At 52.8% G+C, this 21,028-nt stretch overlaps 3 protein-coding genes across 3 annotated transcripts; 1 reads left to right on the top strand and 2 right to left on the bottom strand.

Moving 5' to 3' along the window:
- Positions 1 to 184: 184 nt before the first annotated feature.
- Positions 185 to 13,808, bottom strand: DCTN4 (dynactin subunit 4). The gene is made up of 13 exons (XM_054217031.1): positions 13,596 to 13,808; positions 11,771 to 11,841; positions 11,164 to 11,342; positions 10,193 to 10,236; positions 9,326 to 9,433; positions 7,686 to 7,759; positions 7,229 to 7,341; positions 5,773 to 5,882; positions 4,644 to 4,717; positions 4,164 to 4,218; positions 3,569 to 3,676; positions 3,074 to 3,171; positions 185 to 2,089 (listed from the first exon to the last, which is right to left on the bottom strand). Exons 1-13 carry the CDS (start codon positions 13,728 to 13,730, stop codon positions 1,876 to 1,878), a joined length of 1,383 nt encoding a protein of 460 aa, XP_054073006.1. The 5' UTR covers positions 13,731 to 13,808; the 3' UTR covers positions 185 to 1,875.
- A 70-nt stretch (positions 13,809 to 13,878) lies between these two features.
- Positions 13,879 to 17,439, top strand: SMIM3 (small integral membrane protein 3). The gene is made up of 2 exons (XM_054217034.1): positions 13,879 to 15,791; positions 16,473 to 17,439. Exons 1-2 carry the CDS (start codon positions 15,478 to 15,480, stop codon positions 16,651 to 16,653), a joined length of 495 nt encoding a protein of 164 aa, XP_054073009.1. The 5' UTR covers positions 13,879 to 15,477; the 3' UTR covers positions 16,654 to 17,439.
- On the bottom strand, positions 17,435 to 18,973 carry LOC128915984 (uncharacterized). The gene is made up of 2 exons (XM_054217033.1): positions 18,578 to 18,973; positions 17,435 to 18,478 (listed from the first exon to the last, which is right to left on the bottom strand). The coding sequence occupies exons 1-2, from the start codon at positions 18,658 to 18,660 to the stop codon at positions 17,437 to 17,439; spliced, it is 1,125 nt and encodes a 374-aa protein (XP_054073008.1). The 5' UTR covers positions 18,661 to 18,973; the 3' UTR covers positions 17,435 to 17,436.
- Positions 18,974 to 21,028: the final 2,055 nt, after the last annotated feature.

The raw sequence follows: 21,028 nt of genomic DNA, 5'->3' as shown, positions 1-21,028 counted from the left end.
GGGCGGGGGGGGCGCTCTTGGCACGGCGAACCACAGAGCTCAGCTAAGGGACAGGACGGGCGGAACCATGCGGAGGGGGGGAGAGGGCGGGCGGGCGAGACCATTAGAAGCGGGAGGGGGGTGCGGGATTTGAGCTTTTTTTTTTTAATTATTATTATCTAATGAGCCGCAGCGCACAGAATCCGAGAGCCACGTTTGCTTTATTGAAGGTCACTACACGACGTCAAGCAGCAAGGCAACAGCCGCCGTCAGGGAGGGAGCGAGGCGGGGACACCGACACCTCTGCTATGGCCTACAGCACCTACGGGGGGGCGGCGAGGGGTGTCACACACACTTACCGAGATAATTAGCCCACTCACAATATCATAAACCAACGCACCTTTTTGTTTTCAGTGAGGAACCGCGCACCCCCGAAGGCTCACATCAGTGTGGCAAGTGTAGCAGCGATTTTGGCTACTGGCGGAGGAGAAATGGTGGCCAAAGGGTGAGCGCTGCGGTCCCCGGTGATGTGGCAGCAGACGCTGTCACCGGACACCAACTGCGAACCACATCTCCAAAACTCATGCACATCCCTGCGGGACCTATGCCAAGTGGTCAATGCATGGCCTGGCTGGGCTGGGACCGGCTGCAGGGTCCCAGCCGCGGGGGCCACAGGGGCAATGGCCGGGGGGAGCCTCATCCTGCCTGGAGGAACGAGGGGCCAGACGGCAATCCAGCCTTTCCCAGCAAAGCACAGGCCACCAGGAATGTCACAGAGGGCAGTGACTAAACCGGGAACGCTCTGCGGGAAGAGCCACTCGCGCTAAGCAGTGCAGTTAATTCAGTATCCTGGATACGCTGCTTTTAATTACCCATTTTAGCTCGGACTACAGCCAAATTACACCCCGGATAAATCACCTCATGCTAGGGTGTACGCTAGTCAATGTATAACTGCCTTTCCACCTTTACACCTCTGTCCCACCCACCCCGACTGGAAAAAGAACTCAAACATCATCTCTAGTTTTATGTCTACCAGCTCTAATCCTAACTCCCCAGGTTTCATACTCTGATCGCTACCCCTATTAACACACGTTAATTGACGTGAAGACTGCCAGGCAGCCCCTCCGGAGCATCAAGAGCTGTGCCAGGACCTGGATTCCCAGCTCGCAGCATGCTACCGCATCCACCTACGTCACTGCGGGCTGACAATCCAATCCACCGACACTACGGCACACAACATTTTGAGTTTAAAGGCAAAACCGATCATTTCCTTTGTGAAAACAGATCCATCACCTCAGCTAAGCAAGCGACGTACACTGGAGTGGCAGGGTTGTACATCCCAGTCCCCCACAGCTGAGGTATCCTATGGGAAAGCAGAAAGCTAAGAGAGAGAGCATTGTGCTGCTGCAAATAATTTGCCAATAACGCAGCAGGCACAGCCACCTCCTAAAACGTTCGTTCGGGAAGTGCATAGCTCTGCGTGAAAAAGAATTTGTTGGCTACCAAGTATGTAACATCAGGTTTGTGGGCTGACATGAAGAAAAAAGAAACAATAAGGGTTCTTTTCTGTTGATAAAGCCAAATTCAGGCAGGTGTAGTGCAAATCTGGAGAAAGGGAGACCTTTCTCCGTGCTGAAAGACGTGCTGCAAGTTAAAGTAGCCCGTGGCGGCGAGGGGAAGCGGAGCGGTGGTTAGTGGGCACTAACGACAAGGGGAGAGAGAACAAACCATCCCAAACCACGGCACCCTCAGCCACCTCCCGGCGGCCCGGCCGGGGCCCGTGGCACACAGCCACACATCACAAAGGAGCTCTCGCAGAACGTTTCACCAGGTGCCTCCTCCACCCGCACGGTCCATCCTGCGGCCAAGCCCTCGGGGCGCACGCGGTGGGAGCCTTTATGGGAGCACTGGGCCGAGGCTGAGCTCCACGTGATGGGTGAGCCAGATGACCTCAGAGGTGTGCTCGCCATCCTCGCTGGGCCGGATTGGAGCAGCGAGGTTTTTAAATTCGTGCTTCATCTTGAAACTCACGGTCACTTCGCCCTCTTCTTTCTGCGGGGTGACCTTGATGAAAACTCCTACCTTGTTGGCTTTTCTGAAGGCAATAACGCTGCAAGGCAGAAAACAAAAGAACGCTGGGTCAGCCAAGTTCTCAAACAATCGTTCTCAGAGATTTATTCCAACACCATGTAACAGGGATGCTGAGTTTATAGCTGAATATGCCCGGCTAGAAGAACTGCCCTGGTTTCTAGTTAACTCACAGAATGGTCAGGGTTGGAAGGAGATCATCTAGTCCAACCCCCTGCCAGAGCAGGGTGACCCAGAGCAGGTTGCACAGGAATGCGTCCAGGTGGGTTTGGAATGTCTCCAGAGATGGAGACTCCACCACCTCTCTGGGCAGCCTGTTCCAGTGCTCTGGCACCCTCAAAGGAAAGAACTTCCTTCTCATGTTTAGATGGAGCTTCCCATGTTCAAGTTTGTGCCCGTTACCTCTTGCTCTACTCCCCACTGCTCTTTTTGGGGCAGGGGAAGGGAGGCCCACAGCCCCTCCTGCCCCACGGTCAGAACGTGGGTGCACCCCTTTACGCTGGCAGCTGCCGGCACATCCGTCAAACAGAACACGCCTGCTTTGGGTGTGGGAGTTGTGTACCCAGCCATGCAACAGGGAAGGGACACAGTCCACGGCTCAAGTCGCTCTGTAAGAAGCTGCAGAACATAGTCCATTTGGAAGGTTGGAGGCAACTCTGTCACAGACCCTACTGCGTAGTTCTCACCACTGCCACGAACCCTCTGCTTGCACAGGAAAGGATTACGCAGAGTATTCCTGGAGAGAATTAGTACCACCACCCATAACTCAACTGCTGTAACAGCACATCTTGCCTCAAAGGGAATGAATGTCTCCTGAATAGTCCACAAGCAGAAAGATTTGCATTGCCGATATCTGACCCCCCCCCAAAAAAAAAACAATCTCCCCCAAGAAAACCTTAAAAAAACCCCAAAACAAACATGCTGAAGACAGAGAGGAAAGGAAGTCACTTGATTGAAACGCCAAGTATTTAAGGGACAGGATCCCCACAGAACAGACAACACTCACTCAGGGTCATCCTGGAAGTCTTGAGGCTCTGCCAGCTCATCATATTCTGCCGCAGCGTCTTTGCCAGCCAGAATAAGCTCCTTGGGAGGAACTGCCACCTGAAACGGCACAGAGAAAAGAAGCTATTCAGCACTGATCACCACCTACACTGCGAGCAGCAGAGCGCCATCCCCTTCTGAGAGCTGCTTTACTATGGTTTAACAGGAAAGTGATTCATCCTGGGCTTTCCTCTGCTCTGGTACCACCTGGTTACCACTCTACCAGTGAAATTATGTATTTCTCCCTTGCGTTCTGTATCTCAACAAAAAGACACAATTTCAAAACACTTTATCAGCTAAGGTTTACATTGGTAACAGTCATTTAAGTTCTAGGGAGGAAAATGCAACACAGTCAGCAGGGAGCGAAGCACATATGAAATGTGTGACCTGTGGAAGGACAAATGGGAGTGGAAAGCCTTGGGGAGGCCTGGGGTCACGCAGCAGGAGGGTACAATACCTTGGCAGTGCTGTTGATGTTGTCAGGGTCTCCTTCCTCACACTCCAGCAGTGTGACGTGTGTGATGTTCTCCACTGGATTGGTCAGAGTCAGCAGGACTTGGCTCTCCTGGGGAGATTCAGGAATCGCAGTTCAGGAAGCAGTTACTCTAAAATTCATCATTACTGTTAGCACCTCCATCTTCTGTGACTGATCAACACCTTCAAGAATTGCATCACATACGCTCAAGGGATGATTAGGCAACATCCCCAGCCTGTAAGAAAGGTGCCAAGACCATGCAGCACTCTCTCTTAATAGAGGAAATACACGTCTTTGGCATCTAGCCAAGATCTCAAATCCACACCTTTTATTCTTCAGATATTGGCGTGTGCCTGTGATGCCAAACGTAACACTGCACAGTAATCTGCTCACGCAGAGTGACAAGTACATGCCATGTTATTCCGACCACTCCCTTGAACTCCGTACCCTCTCTAAATGCAGTGGGCAAAGCCCTCGGGGAACAATCATCACACCATGTCATCTTGCAAAAGGATCCCACATCCACACCTCCCGGCTGTGTCTCACCCTAAGACATTTCTGGAAAAAAAGTACTGACCTTCATGTAGCGCAGGTTGGGAATAGACATGATTCTCACTTCAGGGATATAGTTACTGCAACAAGAACAAAGCAAATGACCGTGACAGACTGCGTTGCTGTCTGTAACCTGCCTCTTCACAGCCATCCAGCTAACTTTTCAATTCCATTAGAGCTTAGCTTACATTAAACAGAAAAATGAAGCGCCTTTTTGCTATATAAGCCTAATCCTACAAACTCCCGTTACTGTGCGGGGCTGGCACAGCATGCGATGTCTTTTTCAAACTGCTGAAATCTTCAAGCACACTCTAAACTTCTTAGTAGATCAGGACACAAACCTACTACAGATAAGGTGTATATATTAAAAAGGTGATTACGCCATCCTAAGATATGACACAATCATACGAGAGATCAAATCAAGAGAACAAAAGAAATGAAAACAGAAGGCATTAACAAAGCACAGATAGGCGGTTGTTCTCCCCAGCCCCCATATCTTACTTACACAGCAACCAGCTGGATCTTGAATTTGATAGATGTTGGATTAAATTCTGGTTTGCTCAGGTTATGTTCACATTTCTAGAGACAAACATACTTTAGTCAGCCCACAAAGACAGTGTGCAATCACAAACCAAAACAATCAGAGCTACAAGCACCATGCCACTAGCCACGGCACTAATGGCTTCTAGCACAGCACAGACAAAAACTACCTTGGGGTGTGTGTAGCCACTGCTGCGTCAAGTTATTGATACTCTTGAAAATGTCAGAGCAATCTGACGTTGCTCATACTCAGCAATATCAGCGCAATCTCAGAAACAAGAGATTTGGAACCCAGTTAAAAATACTCAGATGCTCACTGACTGCAGCAGGAAGAAAGCACAAATACCCACAAGCCCTTTGACTGACACTCCAGAATCCATTAAAAAAACCCAAAAAGCTGGAACTCAAGACTGATCTCCTTATAGGCTACTCTTCAAACATAGGCTCAGCCTGACATTACTTACTACTGAGAAAATATTCTGCATTTGCAAAGCATTCTACATCTCAAACACTTAGAAGAGTATTGCTGTATTATTCTCTGGGAACTAGATAAATATTCCTGTTTCACTGAGAAAGGAAGCAACTTTTTGAAGACCACGTAAGCAAGCCAACAGCAGAACTTGAATTTAATTCCTATCTACCTTCACTTCCCAGCTCTCTGCTTTTCTTGTTTGAAATATCCTCTTTCTGCCTTCGCTCTAAGGGTATCTTCAGTATTCTGCACTGCCTCTCACTAATAGTTTGTTTGCTGACTTGATTTTTGTCTTTAGTATTAGGAGAAATTTTTTAATTCTGCCCGTACTGGCAGCCTTCTATGATCCTTTGGCTGCACAGAGCACAGAGACTCTTACGCGAACCCACCTTTGTATCTTTATGCATCTTTGACAATGTTGTCCCCCTTTCACAATTTTCATCACGTCAGAAATGTGACAGCCTCCCTCGTCTCCTAATGCTGTTACCAGTAATTTGGTTGAGGACTTTCAACAACCAGAAGCATTTGAGCAGTTTCTTTCAAAAAGAAATACACAGCCCATTTCCCACAATCCAAGTTCTGTGGGCCTAGTAAAAGCACTTTTTTGTATTTAATTACCTACCCGACAGCGCAGCGAGCGTTTGATCAGGAGATGCTTATGACGTGGGTAGAGTTGGGAAGCACAGATCGGCTGGAAGTCAGGCTGCAGCAGACGCTGACGCAGAGTCGTCACTGGGTGCACAACAGAAAGCAAGACCAAATTAATGTCTCATCCAGGCCCTGAAACTCGAGCTAGACTGGACACGTGCACTGGCCTGAGAGCAAGTATGCCGTGCACAGTGTGTGGACATGCTACAATCTCTACGAAACTTAATTTCACCCACACCCAATAATTCAGAAGCCACTGGCAAGTACCGCTGTTTCTAGTAGTGCATGAATAGAAGGTACGAGTTGCAGAAAGGGCTGCCCTCACTGGGCACAGTAACACTAGAGCAACATCAGTGCCAGCCCAGGAGAAGCAAGAAACTTTGATCTCTATTCAAAGCTCAGCTGGGGTGGAAACAGAATTTTGTAATCATCTAGAAAATAAATTCTTTCCCTCCCAAGGGCAAATGAGTTTTCATAGCTTTGTTACCCTCACAGCTGGGTGCTGCACGAGTACAATACACAGCTTCTCAGCAAGGAGCTTGCATAACTCAGACTCACGCACGGAATTAGTGACTACATAGTTCCCAAGGCAAAGAACTCCAGCAGCCAAACCTCCCATGGGTTTCTCCCAAAACCTAGGTTCCTTGCTGTCCCCAGTGTCTAACAGGCAGTAAGCCACCTGGCAGCCTTTCCCTCACTGTGAGGAACCACAAAAGTTGTCTTCTTTACCAACATCATACTCTCACAATGCTGACAGTCTCATGAGAAAAGGAGACCAAGATAACCTCCCCCTTTCCATGAACCTTTCATGAATTAATTAATATTGGCGGACTTTGTAGGCCTGCAGGACTACCAAGCACATCTGTACAACTTGGAGTCACCTCAGCAGGAAGTCCACATCTCTTCCTTTACCTGCTGTTTTATCCCATTGACTCTGAAGTTTCATTGACCAATTTACAATATTTGCTGATTAAATCATGAGCCAGCTAAATAAGTGGCAAGTGTACGCAAGTTGTTCCAAGCTGATGTCAAAGTAATGCGCAATTGTTACTTAAGAGTTCAGTTTTGGTTCCAACTCCCCAGTAGCTCAGCTACTTCCTTATTTCCTGCTATTATTTGAAAAAGGACGTCAACTCTTTTCTCCATTCAAAAGTTGACACTTTACATGCAGAGAAATTAAAAGTTAGCAAGAAAATTAAACAACTGTTAAGAGGCCTGACGTACTTGTCTCTGAGCTTTCCATGTACAACATGAAGCTGAGGCCACATTCAAAGTTACCATTTAAAAAAGTCACAAATGTCCCACCGTTTCAATCCCAGCATAAAAATTACTAAAACCTCAGGCCGTTAGGAACCCCACTGACAAGTTTCCAGGCACTGCCCCTGTTATAAAACGTAAGGGCAAAAGGTGACAGAATATTAAGGTGTTACCTTCTGTCAGATTGATCGGTCTTGTGTAGTAATCCTCAGGAAGAGGTTCCACTTCTTCCACTGCGTCAGCTGGCTCAATTTTGATCTCCTTCTGGTCCTCTCCTTCTTTCAGCCTGAAGCAAAGTAAGGGACAACTCAGTCATAAAATACAGCATGCGTGCTCTGGCTGACAGCAACAGCAGTAACTGCATTATAACACAGAAGGCAGCGAGAGCTGAGACTGCAAGACAATAGTAACTGCAGAAAGAGGTAAGCAGTCACTTGTTGCTACTATCAGAAAGCAAAACACCTGGAGCAGCTGCACAGAGATGCCTGGGGATTTGACACCTCTCTAATGCTCCAAAGAAGAAAGCTCCTTTCACTGCTATCTGCTAATATGGCTCATCATCTTTCTGAAGTTGCTTTATTGCTCTCTTGTCTACACCTCCACAAAGACAACCCCAACCCTGAGACTCACGAGAGTCCAGCGAGGGCACTGATCGGTGCTCCGGGCCTCTGGCGTTGAAGCCTGGTTCCCAAGCCATATTTGTCCTACAAGGAAAAAAGGAACTGTCAGCTTCAGGCCTGCTTCCTGCCAGGACAAAAAGATCTACTGCAAACTCATCCTTTGAGCTGCATGACAAGCATAGGGAGACAAGCAAAGGAAAGCAAAAAGGGAAAGGTATTCAGTGCTTCCCAAGACTTTTTTCTTCTGCTCAAACTGTTAGTAAAGAGAAAATAATTACCACCGCACTGCAACGGGAGAGACAGATATAGGTGGCTACTGCTTAGAAAGCTTTTGCTCTTTCCTTAAATCACCAGCCTGCACTACTGACACATTTTTCCCTTGATCTTCTCTTCAGAGCAACTGCTTGTCAAGTAGTGCAGAGTGAGAGCTCAACTGCCAAAAGAACTGGGTCAATGTGGGTATGCATCCGTCTGAAATGCTCTGTAGCACCACTAGAAGCAGCCGGAAGGTTCGACCTACAACAAGTTTCATCACCTACAGGTGATGCCTGGCACCACCAATTGGCAGGAAGAGCTGAGCTACTCCTCAGCTTTCTACAGCTGAACAGGGTGCTTGGAGGCAGAAATCTTTCTTCTGGGCAGGAGTGAAAACCTGAATTCTGACCAAATGAGAAATCGGAGTATCAGCCTACCCTCGTTATTCTTCATGGATCAGAAGAGTAATGCTAGTGCCATTTGCCTTCGGCAGACACACAGCTGCGTCTCAACCAAGCTTTGTGAAGGACTGCTTTCCAAGTGTGTGTTACTTACCCAAAGACACTGCCCTGTCTCTAAGCTAACAAAAAATATTGTTTTGTAACAGATGTTACCCTCTAACTCATTAGCCTTCATGTGCATTTGTTCTAGGCACATCCAAGCCAGAGGCCCTGAGGCAAGGTGAGGAGTAGGATCTGTTACTGCCCTTCAGTTGGTACCATGAGAGCTTTAACACCAGCAGAAACCGTGAAAAGACTTACCACTACGTGTATAGTGTGTTGCTGTGGAGAGCCCCCAAAATAGCAGCAGGTAGCAACGGAGACAAAAAATGCAGCCATAAGACACAAGCAAGGGCACAGAGCAAGCACAGTTAATTGAGAAGTAGCAAGCATATGCAGAGTCACCCAGCTAAACAAAGTAAGCATTTACCTGCCAGTTACAATAAACAAGTCATTCAGGCCGCAACCAAGCCTTAAAGTTAATTTCAGTTGAGGCTTCATGCAGAAAAGTGCCAGACAATCCTGATCTAACTGTTACTGAGCTGTGGTACGCAGCTGTCCTGAGAAAGAGCTACCACTGGTACTGCAACTGCGGTTGCATTGCGTTTCACTGCTAGATAACATACTCCTTTGCACAGCAAACATAAACCCTTTTGGCATTATCAGAGAGGACTATTAGAGAAAGAGGCAATGCAATACACAACAATGTGTGTAAAACTGCCTGTCCCTAAAGAAACCATGTGCCCTAGCACATTTTCTTCACGCTGTTCTCAATTAAAAAAAAAAAAAAAAAAAAGCTGAGTAGCCCTGTTGTGCTACCAACTATCTAATTTTCCAAGCTGAGGTAGTTGTGCATCACTTTTCCTGCTCTGAGAACACTGTACTCCCAGCTCACCGAAAAGGCCAGGGGCATGTAGTTTCGGCGCCGCACCAGCTTCTTCCGGTCCCGCTCAATCTTCTCCTTCTGGGCCAACTGCTGGTAGTACTCTACCAGTTTGTTAATCTGGAGGGATGAAAAGGAACAGACACCCAGTGAGTGGGGAACAAATGCCAGACCGGCTGCAGTATTTGTTTGTGAACAAGCTGGGGTTCCTGCTACTTGTTTCACTCTGTTCCTAGAACTATCTGGATTTTGAAGGATATGCATTAAAGAAGTCTGTGTGTCTTAACCCACGCTGCGGGTGACAAACTGACCCTCCTTTGGGAATGACATCTATCGGAGAGCAGTGTCCAACCCTCACTTCACAGTTAGGCAACTGAGACTTTGTTCACCCATTTTCCATGACTGGACAGAGTAACGTCACATGGCCAAAACTGAGCAATTTGGATTAGTGGAGCAAAGAGCATCTTTCCCCCCCACTGGGGCTAATCACATTTAGCGTGGAGTCCTAACTGGTGACAGGGAAGGGCAGTAAAGGTGCAGCTCTGTTTTCCAGATCCTAGACACACTCTTGATTGGAAAACAGCTTTTTTCACATACATACGCAGCATATTCAGTAGTGTCATTTTAACAGCACTATTAGATACGATATTTTCAACTGAGTTTCTTCTGAAAATGAGATTTTATACTGCGATATCCACAGGAGAGCCTCTAAGAGCCCTTCCTTCCATTCAATTCAGTCAAGGTGGAGATTAGGAACTGGAACTGGTATCTGAAGGATTATATAGATGCAGAAAAAAACGACTGAGAGGGCCTGGCATCTCTAACAGCTCTTTCTAGCTGATGTGTCTCAGACTAAGCACAGCCTTCCCCCTCACTCACCCTCTGTGTGTGAGGATTCTCCGGCTCCTGCCAGCCACCACTAGCTGCACAAGAAAGAGAAAAAACAAAGTCCTCAAGAGACGATTTCCAGACTCCACACAGAAATCACATCTAACACTCAGCTATCTCGGTTTTACTCATGAAATATGTTGTTCCCTGTTCCTGATACACTTACCGTTGCAATTCTTCAAGTTCATGCATGCTTGCACAAATAAATACACGCCTAAGAAAGCTTTTCACAGGCAGGTTTGGGCTGAAGGAGCTTCACCAGCTTTTGTGCTGTGTTTTTACACAAATGCTGTTTGAGAGGTACTCAGAACAGCACCTGGGCATCACTTTAGCAGCAGGTACATGAGTTTACAAGAACACTCTCCTCTTACTGGGGCCCGTGACCCGGCATCTTCAACTCCCAGTCTTCAATTACATCAACACTGGAAGTCAGAGGATTTGCTTGGTCTACTCAGCCCCATTTTTGGAGCCCAACAGTATTTTCTGCATGCCTTATGCACCAAGAAATAGATGAAAACTTTGTTCTAGTGTTGTCGTGAAGAGAAAAAACAAGCACAAACACTAACTACTCTGGAATAAGCCTAAGTGAACTAAAGTGATGGAAAATAAATTAGATGTTTATTCTGTCAGACTGAGTGGCTTCAAAGACTCTGAAAGTACACAAACAAGATCTCAACTGTGAGGAGAGCACACCAACTAAAAACAAACCATCGTTTGACACGTTTCTCACTAGTCAGGTAACAGAGGCATGGAAGTGGGTCACACATTCCACTAACATCTCAACTCTTCAGAGGAGACTTCAGCAACAAACCGTCTTCCTGTGAATTTCCAACTGTGACTCAAAACCTAGACAGTTATTATGTGTATCGTACGGTCAAAAACTAATTTGATTATCTGTTATCGTCAAAACACAAACTGGGCTCCTGTTGGTATTCAGTTTTCTGTCTTTGACTGTCACTTACCAACAGACTTGTCTGCCATGCCCACGTCCCGGGAAGTCCAGCGGCAAAATCCACAGGCCAAGTAATATGCTTTCTTCATGGTAGTCTTGGCCGGGTCATCAGGGAGTGGAGCAGGAATGCTCGTGGCCCGAGTGGAAAGGGTGTGCATGCAGCAGGGGCAGTCAAAGCAGTTGGCACACCTGTAAAGAGGAAGGTCTTTAAGACAGTGCTTTGACAAGGATCACAGACCAAGGAAAATGCTCTCAGCAAGCAAACCAAGATTAAACTAACAGACCTTTCCATCCTATGTAACAGCATTAGGAAAAAAGAGCAACAGAGCCATCAACAGAAGCAGGAGGGGTTCAGAGTCAACATAAGAATGGTGATGGTGAGAAATACTGGGACTAAAAACCCCTTGGTATTAAGAAAGCAGGTCATCAAAAAAGCTAGAACATGAAAAGGCCATGACACTTCATGGAAGGACACTTATTCCTCAAAACTGACTAAAAGGTAACAAAAAGCAATGTAATTTTTGAAGAGAGTTTCAGATACACACAGTCAGGCACTAATTAAGGAAAGAGCTGGTTAAAATAGGGAGTCTTGATGAAAAGAGCCAAAGCAACCTTACCTATTTTTTTTCAGCTTGGCTTCAGCTGAAGGCATGTTTTCCAGGCAGCTGGGGCAGTAGTGAGAGTCCACCTGAGGAACGAGAAGGTCAGTTCACACTTCCCAGCACACATTTGCCTAAACAGCATGCTGGCAGCAGCCTGAAAACTCTACTGCATGATTTAACAAGGCTTTGTGTCTGGCAACAGACAGGTGAAGTCAGGGAAGGCTTGAGGCATATTTTGTATCTGAAATCTTATCCCATCTCAGCCAGATTTTGATCTTTAATAATGTAAGTCAGGTGTTTTCCTAAGTCAGGATAGAATAAACTACTCTGCCTAGTAAATGGGAAAAGGATAACTGTGTGCTGACCTTCTGCAGTTACCAGAATTTCATTTTTCAGCTTGAACAGCAGGTTTTAGCACACTATTTTTCATTTATGTCCAAACTTATTCTTCACTTGTACTTACACTGGTCAGAAATCCATACATTTCAGAAAACATCTTGTATCTCTCTGCTGTCACAAACTACTTTTTTTTAATTAAAAAAACAGCAGCAAGAAGGGAGTTTCCTTTCTGAAGGGAAAAATGTATTGTTAAACGTGGAAATGCCCGACTGACTGCACTCATCACATTATTACGAATTCATGACGGATGCAGGCTGGTGACAAATCCATTTCCTACTCTTCAGAGGCTTTGATGTTTCCGATGAGATAGCTCTTCTGAGATCTGGCTTGCGTGGTCATTCTTTTAAGGCTTTTCTCATCTCCTGTAGCTTCTTAATTCACCCAGACTTTCAGAAAATCTATTTTACTGATTTTATTATGACGACCTGTGAAGTCACACGAGCAGCGCCAGGATCAAGGCTCACCTGTGCTCTGCACAAAAGCAGCGCTCCTGGCAGGCCCCCACACACCAGCAGACTGGCTCCAGCCTGATGATAATCTACAGCTTAAGGCCCCAGCCATTCCCAGACAAAGAACAAAGCCTCTAGAGCAGAAATCCCACCCTGTAACGTGGGGAAAAATCTCATCCAGGTGGAAATAAGACTCACACCAAACACTCTCAACCCCGAAATTATTCTCAAAATAAGTACGACGCACGCTGAAGGCATGGGTTTTGTTACTTTGATAGCAAACGCTGCCCCACACACACACAGAGCAAATCTCGGCCAACCCTGGGGGCCGTCCGACAGCAGCTCCCACCCCCGTGAAACAGCACCAGCTCAAGCCCAGGAAGGGCGCAGGAGCGCCCGGCTCGGTCTTCGCCTCAAGCCGGGCCCTATGGGGCGCTGCGGGCCTATGGGTGTCCCTGTCCACCCCGAGCCTGGCCCCGTTGGGGATGTGTGTGGGTGGGGGTCCTTGTTCTCCCCGGCCGGGCCCACGGAGGACTGTGGGGGCGTCCCCGCTGGCCGGGCCTGGCCCCACGGAGGGGTGGGATGGGGGGAGGGAACCCCGCTGTTTCGTCCAGGTCGCGCTGAGGGGCCGCTCCCACCCAGCTGGGCCCCGTGGAGAGGGGGGGTCACATCTTCTATGACGGGAAGCCGCCTCTCACAGGGGCCCCACCCCTGGTAAGCACGCCTCAGCCAATCAGAGCTCGAATTCCGCCGACGGACAGGCGCGCACAGCCAATCCAAGGCAAGCCATCGCCCCTTCCCTCATCAGCTACCAATCATCCCGCTCCATGGAGGCATCGCTGTACCCACCCCTTAGCCGCGCCACCAACCAATAGCAAGGCAGGTAGCGAGTGAGCGGCGGGAGAGCCACCCAATCGCTGCGCTCGGAGACGGCAGCGTCCCGCCCCTTCCCACCCGGCGCTACGGGCGCGGCGCGGCCGGGCCACCGTTACCTCGTGCGAGACGCACTCCAGGGAGCGGAGCTCGCTGCAGTACCGGCAGAAGTACAGCTGCGACAGCGGCGCCCGCATCTCCTTCTCGCCGCGCACCAGGTACAGCACCCGCTCCGACTGCAGCAGCGACGCCATCTTGGCAGGGGGGCGGCCGGCGCCGCGCCGCCGACGTCATACGTCACCGTGCCGCCCCGCCCACGTGACCCCGGCGGGAGGGGGAGGAGGCGGTGGCGCGTAATGGCTGCCGGTGGGCGGTGGGCCTCGGGCGGTGCTGGGGTGGGTTGGGCCGGTGCTTGTGGCCGAGCTCCGTGCCCCTGCGGGACCGAGCGATGCCCGTGGTGGGGGGGAAGAGGAGCCGTGGCCCGTCTGTCTCTTGCCAGGCCGTTCCCTCGCCCCGGCGCTCCCCTGGGCTGGGAGGGGGCGCAGGGCCGGGGCCTGTTCACCCATCCTAGAGCTGCTGTAACGCGTTCCACCGTGCTCTTCCCTTTCCCTGAGCCTTTGCTCACGCTTGCTTTGCTGTCCACGTTCCCCTCAGAACCCACAAAGTGCCAGACTTCTTCATACCCCCAAAGGGGTGGTTTCTCTTTAATCTCATGGTCACTAACACGGGATCCTGACAAGCGCAAACATCCCCACATCGTGGGATTTGCAGAGAAAGTGTGAGGTCTGGGAATGCTGTGCCTGTGTCAGCCCCTGGAATCCGCCCGTGAGGCTCCAGAGGAAACCCCTGCCCACGAGGATCTGCTGCCACTCGCGATAAAACCCCCATGTGCTTTTTATCCGACAGCAGCATCCGTTGGGAAGGCAGAGAGGATGCTGCCTGCTGGCTGCCTGTGCACCGCTCCCGGGGCAGCGGGAAGCTGCGTGCCTGGGAAGTGCCCGCAGACAGGAGTGTCTGTGAGCACATGGTAGTAGTTTCCTCCATGGAGAATCCAGCAAGTTTTCCTGGGAAAGGTGGGGGTAAAGGGTGCAGTGTGTGGGTCTCAGTGCAGGTGACACTGGGCTTGTGTCCCAGCAGGAAAATCAGAGCATCCCACCTTGCTTTCTGGGGCTGGTTGGGAATAGCTGCTGCTGGGTTTGCTCTCCAGCATCACTGACGGAGTGGAATATTCCACTGGGTAGCAGAAATGCCATTCCCAGCCAGCGTGCCGAGGTGTGCTGCCTCCCCGGAGATGCTCTCTGCTCGCGCCTCTGTAAATCAGTGCTGCCCGAAAGCCCTGGGGAGCGCTGACTGGTGCCTCACTGCTGGGGTTTTATGGAGGCTCACAGTGGTTTTGCTTTTCCCTCTTGCCCCAGGCCTCAGAGGCAAGTGTGCGTGAGCCCTGCTTTGGTGAGCCAGGAGGGGAACGGGGCAGGGGAGCGGGACAGGCCACTGCATCCAGCTCTGGGACCCCCAACATCAGAACGACATGGACCTGTTGGAGCGGGTCCAGAGGAGGCCACGAAGATGATCCAAGGGCTGGAGCCCCTCTGCTGTGAGGACAGGCTGAGAGAGTTGGGGGCGTTCAGGCTGGAGAAGAGAAGGCTTCGGGGAGACCTTATATAGTGGCCTTTCAGTACTTAAAGGAGGCCTACAGGAAAGCTGTGGAGGGACTTTTTATCAGTGTGTGTAGTGGCAGGATGAGGGGTAATGGTTTTAAACTGAAAGAGGAGAGATTTAGATTAGATATTAGGAAGAAATTCTTTACTCTTGAGGCTGGTGAGCCTCTGGCCCAGGTTGCCCAGAGAAGCTGTGGCTGCCCCATCCCTGGAGGGGTTCAAGGCCAGGCTGGACGGGGCTTGGAGCAACCTGGGCTGGTGGGAGGTGTCCCTGCCCAGGGCAGGGGGCTGGAACTAGATGACCTTTAAGGTCCCTTCCAACTCTTAACCATTCTGTGATTCTATGCAAAGCCCTTTATTAAGCTGTTACGCAGTGAAATGTCCCCACGGCGCCTCCCTGGCACCTGAGACCTTCCTTATGGCTCCAGACGGTCTCCCCCGGTTGGACCCCCATCCTGAGGCGGGGGATGAGCCAGAGTCTGCTCTTGCTTTATCCTGCTGCAGAAAAAAAAAAAGTCCTCCCTCCCTTTCCCTTCCCCTCCCCGCCCCGTTACCCCGCGGGCCGGGCCGGTCGGGCGGGGCCGGGCGGAGGCTCCCTCCCCCGGCGAGGATCCTGCCGCCGCCGCTCGACGGAGCCGGAGCCGGGCAGCGCCGCAGGTAGGGAGGTACTGGGCGGGCAGGACAGGCAGAACGGGCAGGGTAGGCAGAACGGGCAGGGCAGGCAGCTGCCGCCGCCTCTCCCCCGCGATAGGGGTCGTCGTGCCGCCGCCCACCCCGGGCTGCTGTAGCCTGGGACGGCTGCGGGCGCGACAGGGTAGGGGCTCAGCCCGGGGCTCTCGGTCGTGTCACCCGGCTGGAGGGCAGCTGCGGGCCCCATGGAAGGGTGCTAATTAAGCCATTAAGTCTCGTGACTCAGCGGGAGGTACCGCGGGGGGGGGGGGGGGGGGAGTTCGAGAGGTGCGAGGCTCCCCCAAAACGAGGGGGGCTCCGGGTTCCTTGGTCCCGCTGTTTCCCACCCGATGACCCCACTGGGGAGTGACCAGCGGGATGCCCGCTTGTGGCTCTGCTTCATCAGCTCCTTTAACAGCAATTAACAGGGAAGTTTTTTCCCTGGGCTTTTATCCAGCTGCATCAAAGCACGCTATAAATCCTGGAGTTTCTTGAAGGAGCCTTTACCAAAGCCTTTTGCCCTCAAAGGAGCCGGAGGACAAGGCTGGATGTGGCCGCAGCGATCTCCCTGGAGAAAGCAGTGGGGTGCTCAGAACAATGGGAGGGGGGTTCTTGCTATGGGGGGGATGGAGGGGGCTGCCCCATCACCCCTCTGCCTCTCCCTTGCAGGATGGACCTCTCTGACCCTACAGATCCCGCCACCCTCCCCACGCACATCCTGGACATCTGGGCCATCGTCTTGATCATCCTGGCTACCATCCTCATCATGACGGCTCTGGTGCTCTGCCCGGCCACTGCCGTCGTCATCTATCGGGTACGGACTCACCCCACACGCAATGGCATCGTGTGAGGCGGAGGCGATGAGGGACGGCCAGCTTGCCGGGCAGGGGGCCGCAGCCATGGGACCCCATACTGGGGACCCTGCAGAGCCCGGTGGGGCATCCCGAGAGCTGGGGAGAGATGGGCAGGAGCCGGGGTGAGCCAGCACCCAGACACCTGCCCTGTACCTGGCTCTCACCGAGTGAACTCGCTGCCTCCTATTTACCCCCCATGCTCACAGGGACCGTTGGGGAGCTGGTGGCCCCGGCACCGGCAGGGAGATGTCTGACTTTACAGACGTGTCCAGCTAGAAACAACTCGCTCCCATGAGACAGGCGGGCTGGTCTCGCCTTCGCTGGCGACCCCATCTTTTCCAAGGCAAGCAGCAAGGAGTGGAAATGCCTGGCAAAGTTATTCCTTTTTTGGAGGCCCAGCTGTTGGGGTGATTGGGAAAGAAGGGGCAAAGCAAGACGCATGTGGCTTCTGGTTGTGCATTTGGAGACTCGGCTAAAAACATCGGTGACGGAGCCCATCCTGGCTGCACAGCAGATGTGCAGCTGGCACCGGCTTCTCCTCCATCCAATATCTGCTGAAACTGTAGGAAAACATTATGGGGTGCTCGGTTCCTCTGAGTCTCGTAAGACAGAGGAGCGTGGGCAGCTCCTGCCAGCACACCAGCCCCATTGCAGGGGGTCTGTGCACCCCTTGTCTGGGCAGGCAAAGCCGGGCGAGCAGGGGGTTTGTGCCCAGGCAGTGGCAATGGACCATGTAAGCGCTTAGATTGCCCCTTGCTGTGAAATAAATGGACTTTATTCTACATGTGAGCGTGTCGTGCAGCTCTGTCCACACTACGGATGGTGTCCGGGTGCCCGTGGGCGGGATCTAGGGTACTTTGCAGCCTGTCCAGAAACCCTCCCCGCGCTGACCTCCTGCACTGCCTTGGCTCGAGGTCCCCAGGGTTCTTGCCCAGCCTTTGAGCCCGCCGGCCACAGCCCGGTGGGAGGCATGCTGCTAGCCCAGCCCTGTGCTCTGGGGGTGTGAACCTGAATCTGGCTGTGATGGTGGCAGCAACTGTCAGACAGTGGGTGGGAAGGATCCCTGGGGACTTTCTGGTGGTGGCGGCGGCTGCTTTTATCCCACTCAGGTGACCGGCATCGCTACCCACCGCCAGCCCTGTGCCGGGCTCTGGTGTGTGGCAGGAGTCCTGGTGACTCACGGCGAGAAAGGTCACGAATAACACGAATAACAGGCTGGGATGTGGGGAAACGCTGCGGTGATGCTGGTGGGAATTGTTCATATCCCTTTTTCTCTGCTGCAAAGAGCAACCAGCCCCATGGCATTGGAAACCCCGTGTCCCATCCCTATGCGGCTTGATCGGCGACAGCCGGCATCGGGTTTGCTTTTGGCATTGGGGCCAGAGGGGCAGGCGATTCCCAGGGAAGCAGGACCTTGGGTGAACGCCTCCCTCCCCGGGGAGGGAGCCCGGTGCCGGGACACAGCCCCCGGGGAGCAGAAACGCCTGCGCTGGAGCTGTGGGCTGCGGTTGTGCTGGGGAGGGAGCAGACACGTATCCCTCGCCTGGCCCAGAAAGAAATTTCTTATTTTGAGCTTGTTGTTTCTCTCTCTCTCTCTCCCCCCTCTCAAGTTGCAGAATTTGAGACAAATAACCGGAGTTATTTTCCTGTTGTTCCCCTTCTCTCCCTCCCTCGCTGGCACGTTGCGGCAGCCGCAGCTGGAGGAGATTACGGCTGTGCTGGGTGGGAGCAGCCTCCCCCCGTGCTCCACCCCGGCGTCCCTTCCCCGGGGACACCATCGGGTGTGGGGACAGACAGGGTGTCTGACCCCAGGAACCGGAGCTGAGCAGGGAGAGCAATAGGGAAGAAGCCACAAATATTAGAATGGTTCGAGAAGGAAGCCTGGTTTGGAGCAAAACGCCTGAAGAAAAGCATGCAAACCCCCACCGGTCCCTGGTGGCCGTTCCCACCTTCCTGTGCCCCTTGTCACGGTCAGGCAGGGGCTGTGAGAGGTTTCCTTTCATGGTAGGAGTTTTCTGAGAAGTTTCAAGCCTGTGGCAAACATTTCCAGGAAAGGCATTGCGAAGCCTTGGAAAGACGGGTTTGCTCACGGCAACAACAAACTGCGCGGAGCAAAATGGGGGTAGGGGGGAGAGCAGGGAGAAGCTGAAATATTTTTAAAGTGTGACAACGGGGAGGGGGGAATGACTTTAAACTAATGTGCACTGTTGAGTTGGAAATTCCTCCTCCAGGACTGAGCAAGATAAGCAAATCCCCCCGCAGCCCTGGCCTCGCTGCCTGAATAGTGCTGGAGCTCGGAGGCAGCGTTTGCGTGGCGTTTTGCCGAGGGAAAAAAAAAAAAAATAATGCCTTTTTCCTACCCGTCGGGGAGCAGGTCCCACACGATGCGGGCATCGAGGTGATTCAGCATCCACCGGGATGTTTCCCTGCCAGCGCCGGCGGCTGCTGGAACATGGCGGGAGCCCGGGGGGGGCTGCTCCTGGGGGAGACGCGTGCTGGCGGCCCTGGCGAGGAGGAGGTGATGCGGGATGCTGCCTCTCACCTCGCCTCTGGCAGCAGCCATCAGAGCCATGCCGGGGATGCCAGCGCCCGAGTCAGCGTCAGCTGCCTTATCCCTGCCAGACGGAGCATTCCTGTGGCTCCTCAGGAGGGTTGTGGGGAGCCCCAGCGGCAATTGTGCAGCCGGAGCCGACCCCGAACATCTTGGGCGCTGGGGGGGAAGTGTCGCCTGGAGCAACTGCTGATACAAGATCCAAACACAAGCCCCGTGGCCCAAGGGCTCCCCAAGCTCCCTCTGCAGTGGGGTCTCCAGGAGCACACCACAAACACCATGGCCGGTGGGCTCGTCCTTCCCCAGCCTCAGGGAGGAGCAAATCCCTGCGGGGCTGGAGCACTCAGGGGGCTTTTTGCGCTGGAGGGGAGAGCAGCAGCACTCAGTGGCCACCCGTCTCCCCTCCCCTGCTCAGCATCAGCAGGTCACTGTGTGCCCCTGTCCCCTTTGGGGGTGACAATGGGCCAGGGGCGTTTCTGCAGGGGCCAAATCCTTGCCTGGGAGAGGAAGGGACGGGGACGCCGGAGGGGGCAGCACCCATACCCATAGCGCAGAGGGTGTGGGGGCACTCGGGGAGGGGGGGGGGCCCCTCTCCAAAGGGCCCTGGGCGCCGTGCTCGGCAGGGAGGCTGCGATCGAACCAAGGCTGTGCGAGCAGACGGGCTGTGGCAGGGTGGCGAGGGCTGGGCGAGCTGCGGGGGCGGCAGCGCGGGGGGAAGCCTGGCACTGGGGCTGCTGTGGCTGCTCGCCCGGCAGAGCTTGTTTTGCTTTCGCCTCCCGTTGCACACCTAGAAGAAAAGTTCAGAGGTTGCCCGGGGACTGATGCCGTGTCAGGCTGCCAGGGGGACAGCAGTGCCGCCGCCAGCCAGGGTGACGCTGCCTGAGACCCTCCCCACCGTCCCTGGCACGCTGCTGGCACCATCCCCGTTGCTCTGCACGGAAGAAGCTCCTCGCTCAGCTCCGGGACAAGCCCAGTCAGCAGCAGTACGTGGTCCCCACTGTCGTTTTCACATTCCCTGTGCTCACCATGGCTCTGCAGCCCCCAGCCCATGGCCTGGGGACAGCCAGGGAGGCAGTTGGCAGCGGCAGCACGGAGGCTGAGGGGCTGGAAGCACCTGGCCTCCTGCCCCAGGACTCCTGCCAAACATCTGCAGCAGGCGGGGGCTGGCTCCAGCCCGGCTCTGGTGGAAAAACAACCGAGGAAGGAGGTTCGTGCAAGGGTCAGCCCGCCCAGCACGTCTGCCATTTGGGGTGGGGGGGCCCCGATCCGGCAGGGTGGAGCAGGACGCTGCCCTCAGATGGTCTTGCTAGAGCCCCTGACACCCTCAGCTCTCCTGTGCTGCCTCTGGCACGGCACAGCATGGCGGGGACACTGGGTGACATGCCCAGGGTCCCACAGAAGCTCAGTGGCAGAGATGGGGTCCATCGACTGCGGCTCATTAACTCCTCCCCTGTTCCCCACCTCCGCCGAGGCCGATTTGGCGCCAGGACCCAAGGAGAGGGGACTTGGAAAAACAGGTTCCTTATTTTTATTTTGGTTTTAGGAAAACACAGTTTGGGAGTGGCTCGGCCTTTCCCTGCACGTGGAGGGGATCGGGGACACGTGGAAGGGACACAGCTACTCTGTGCCACCACTACACGTGCCACACTGTTCCTCCTGGCCTCCAAGTCCCTGTGGGAGGGACTGTGTTTCCCTTTGGTGGGAAAGCCACCAAAGCCTCATGCAGGCAATTAGGGGATATAATTAGAAGTGGGTGGCTGTTCCTGTGGTGAGAGCAGCCCAGAGCAGCTCCCTGGCTGTGTCCCGGCTCTGTCCCAGGA

The sequence above is a fragment of the Rissa tridactyla genome, chromosome 11 (assembly GCF_028500815.1).
Source record: "Rissa tridactyla isolate bRisTri1 chromosome 11, bRisTri1.patW.cur.20221130, whole genome shotgun sequence".
NCBI lineage: Eukaryota > Metazoa > Chordata > Aves > Charadriiformes > Laridae > Rissa > Rissa tridactyla.
This window is presented reverse-complemented; position numbering and strand designations above follow the sequence as displayed.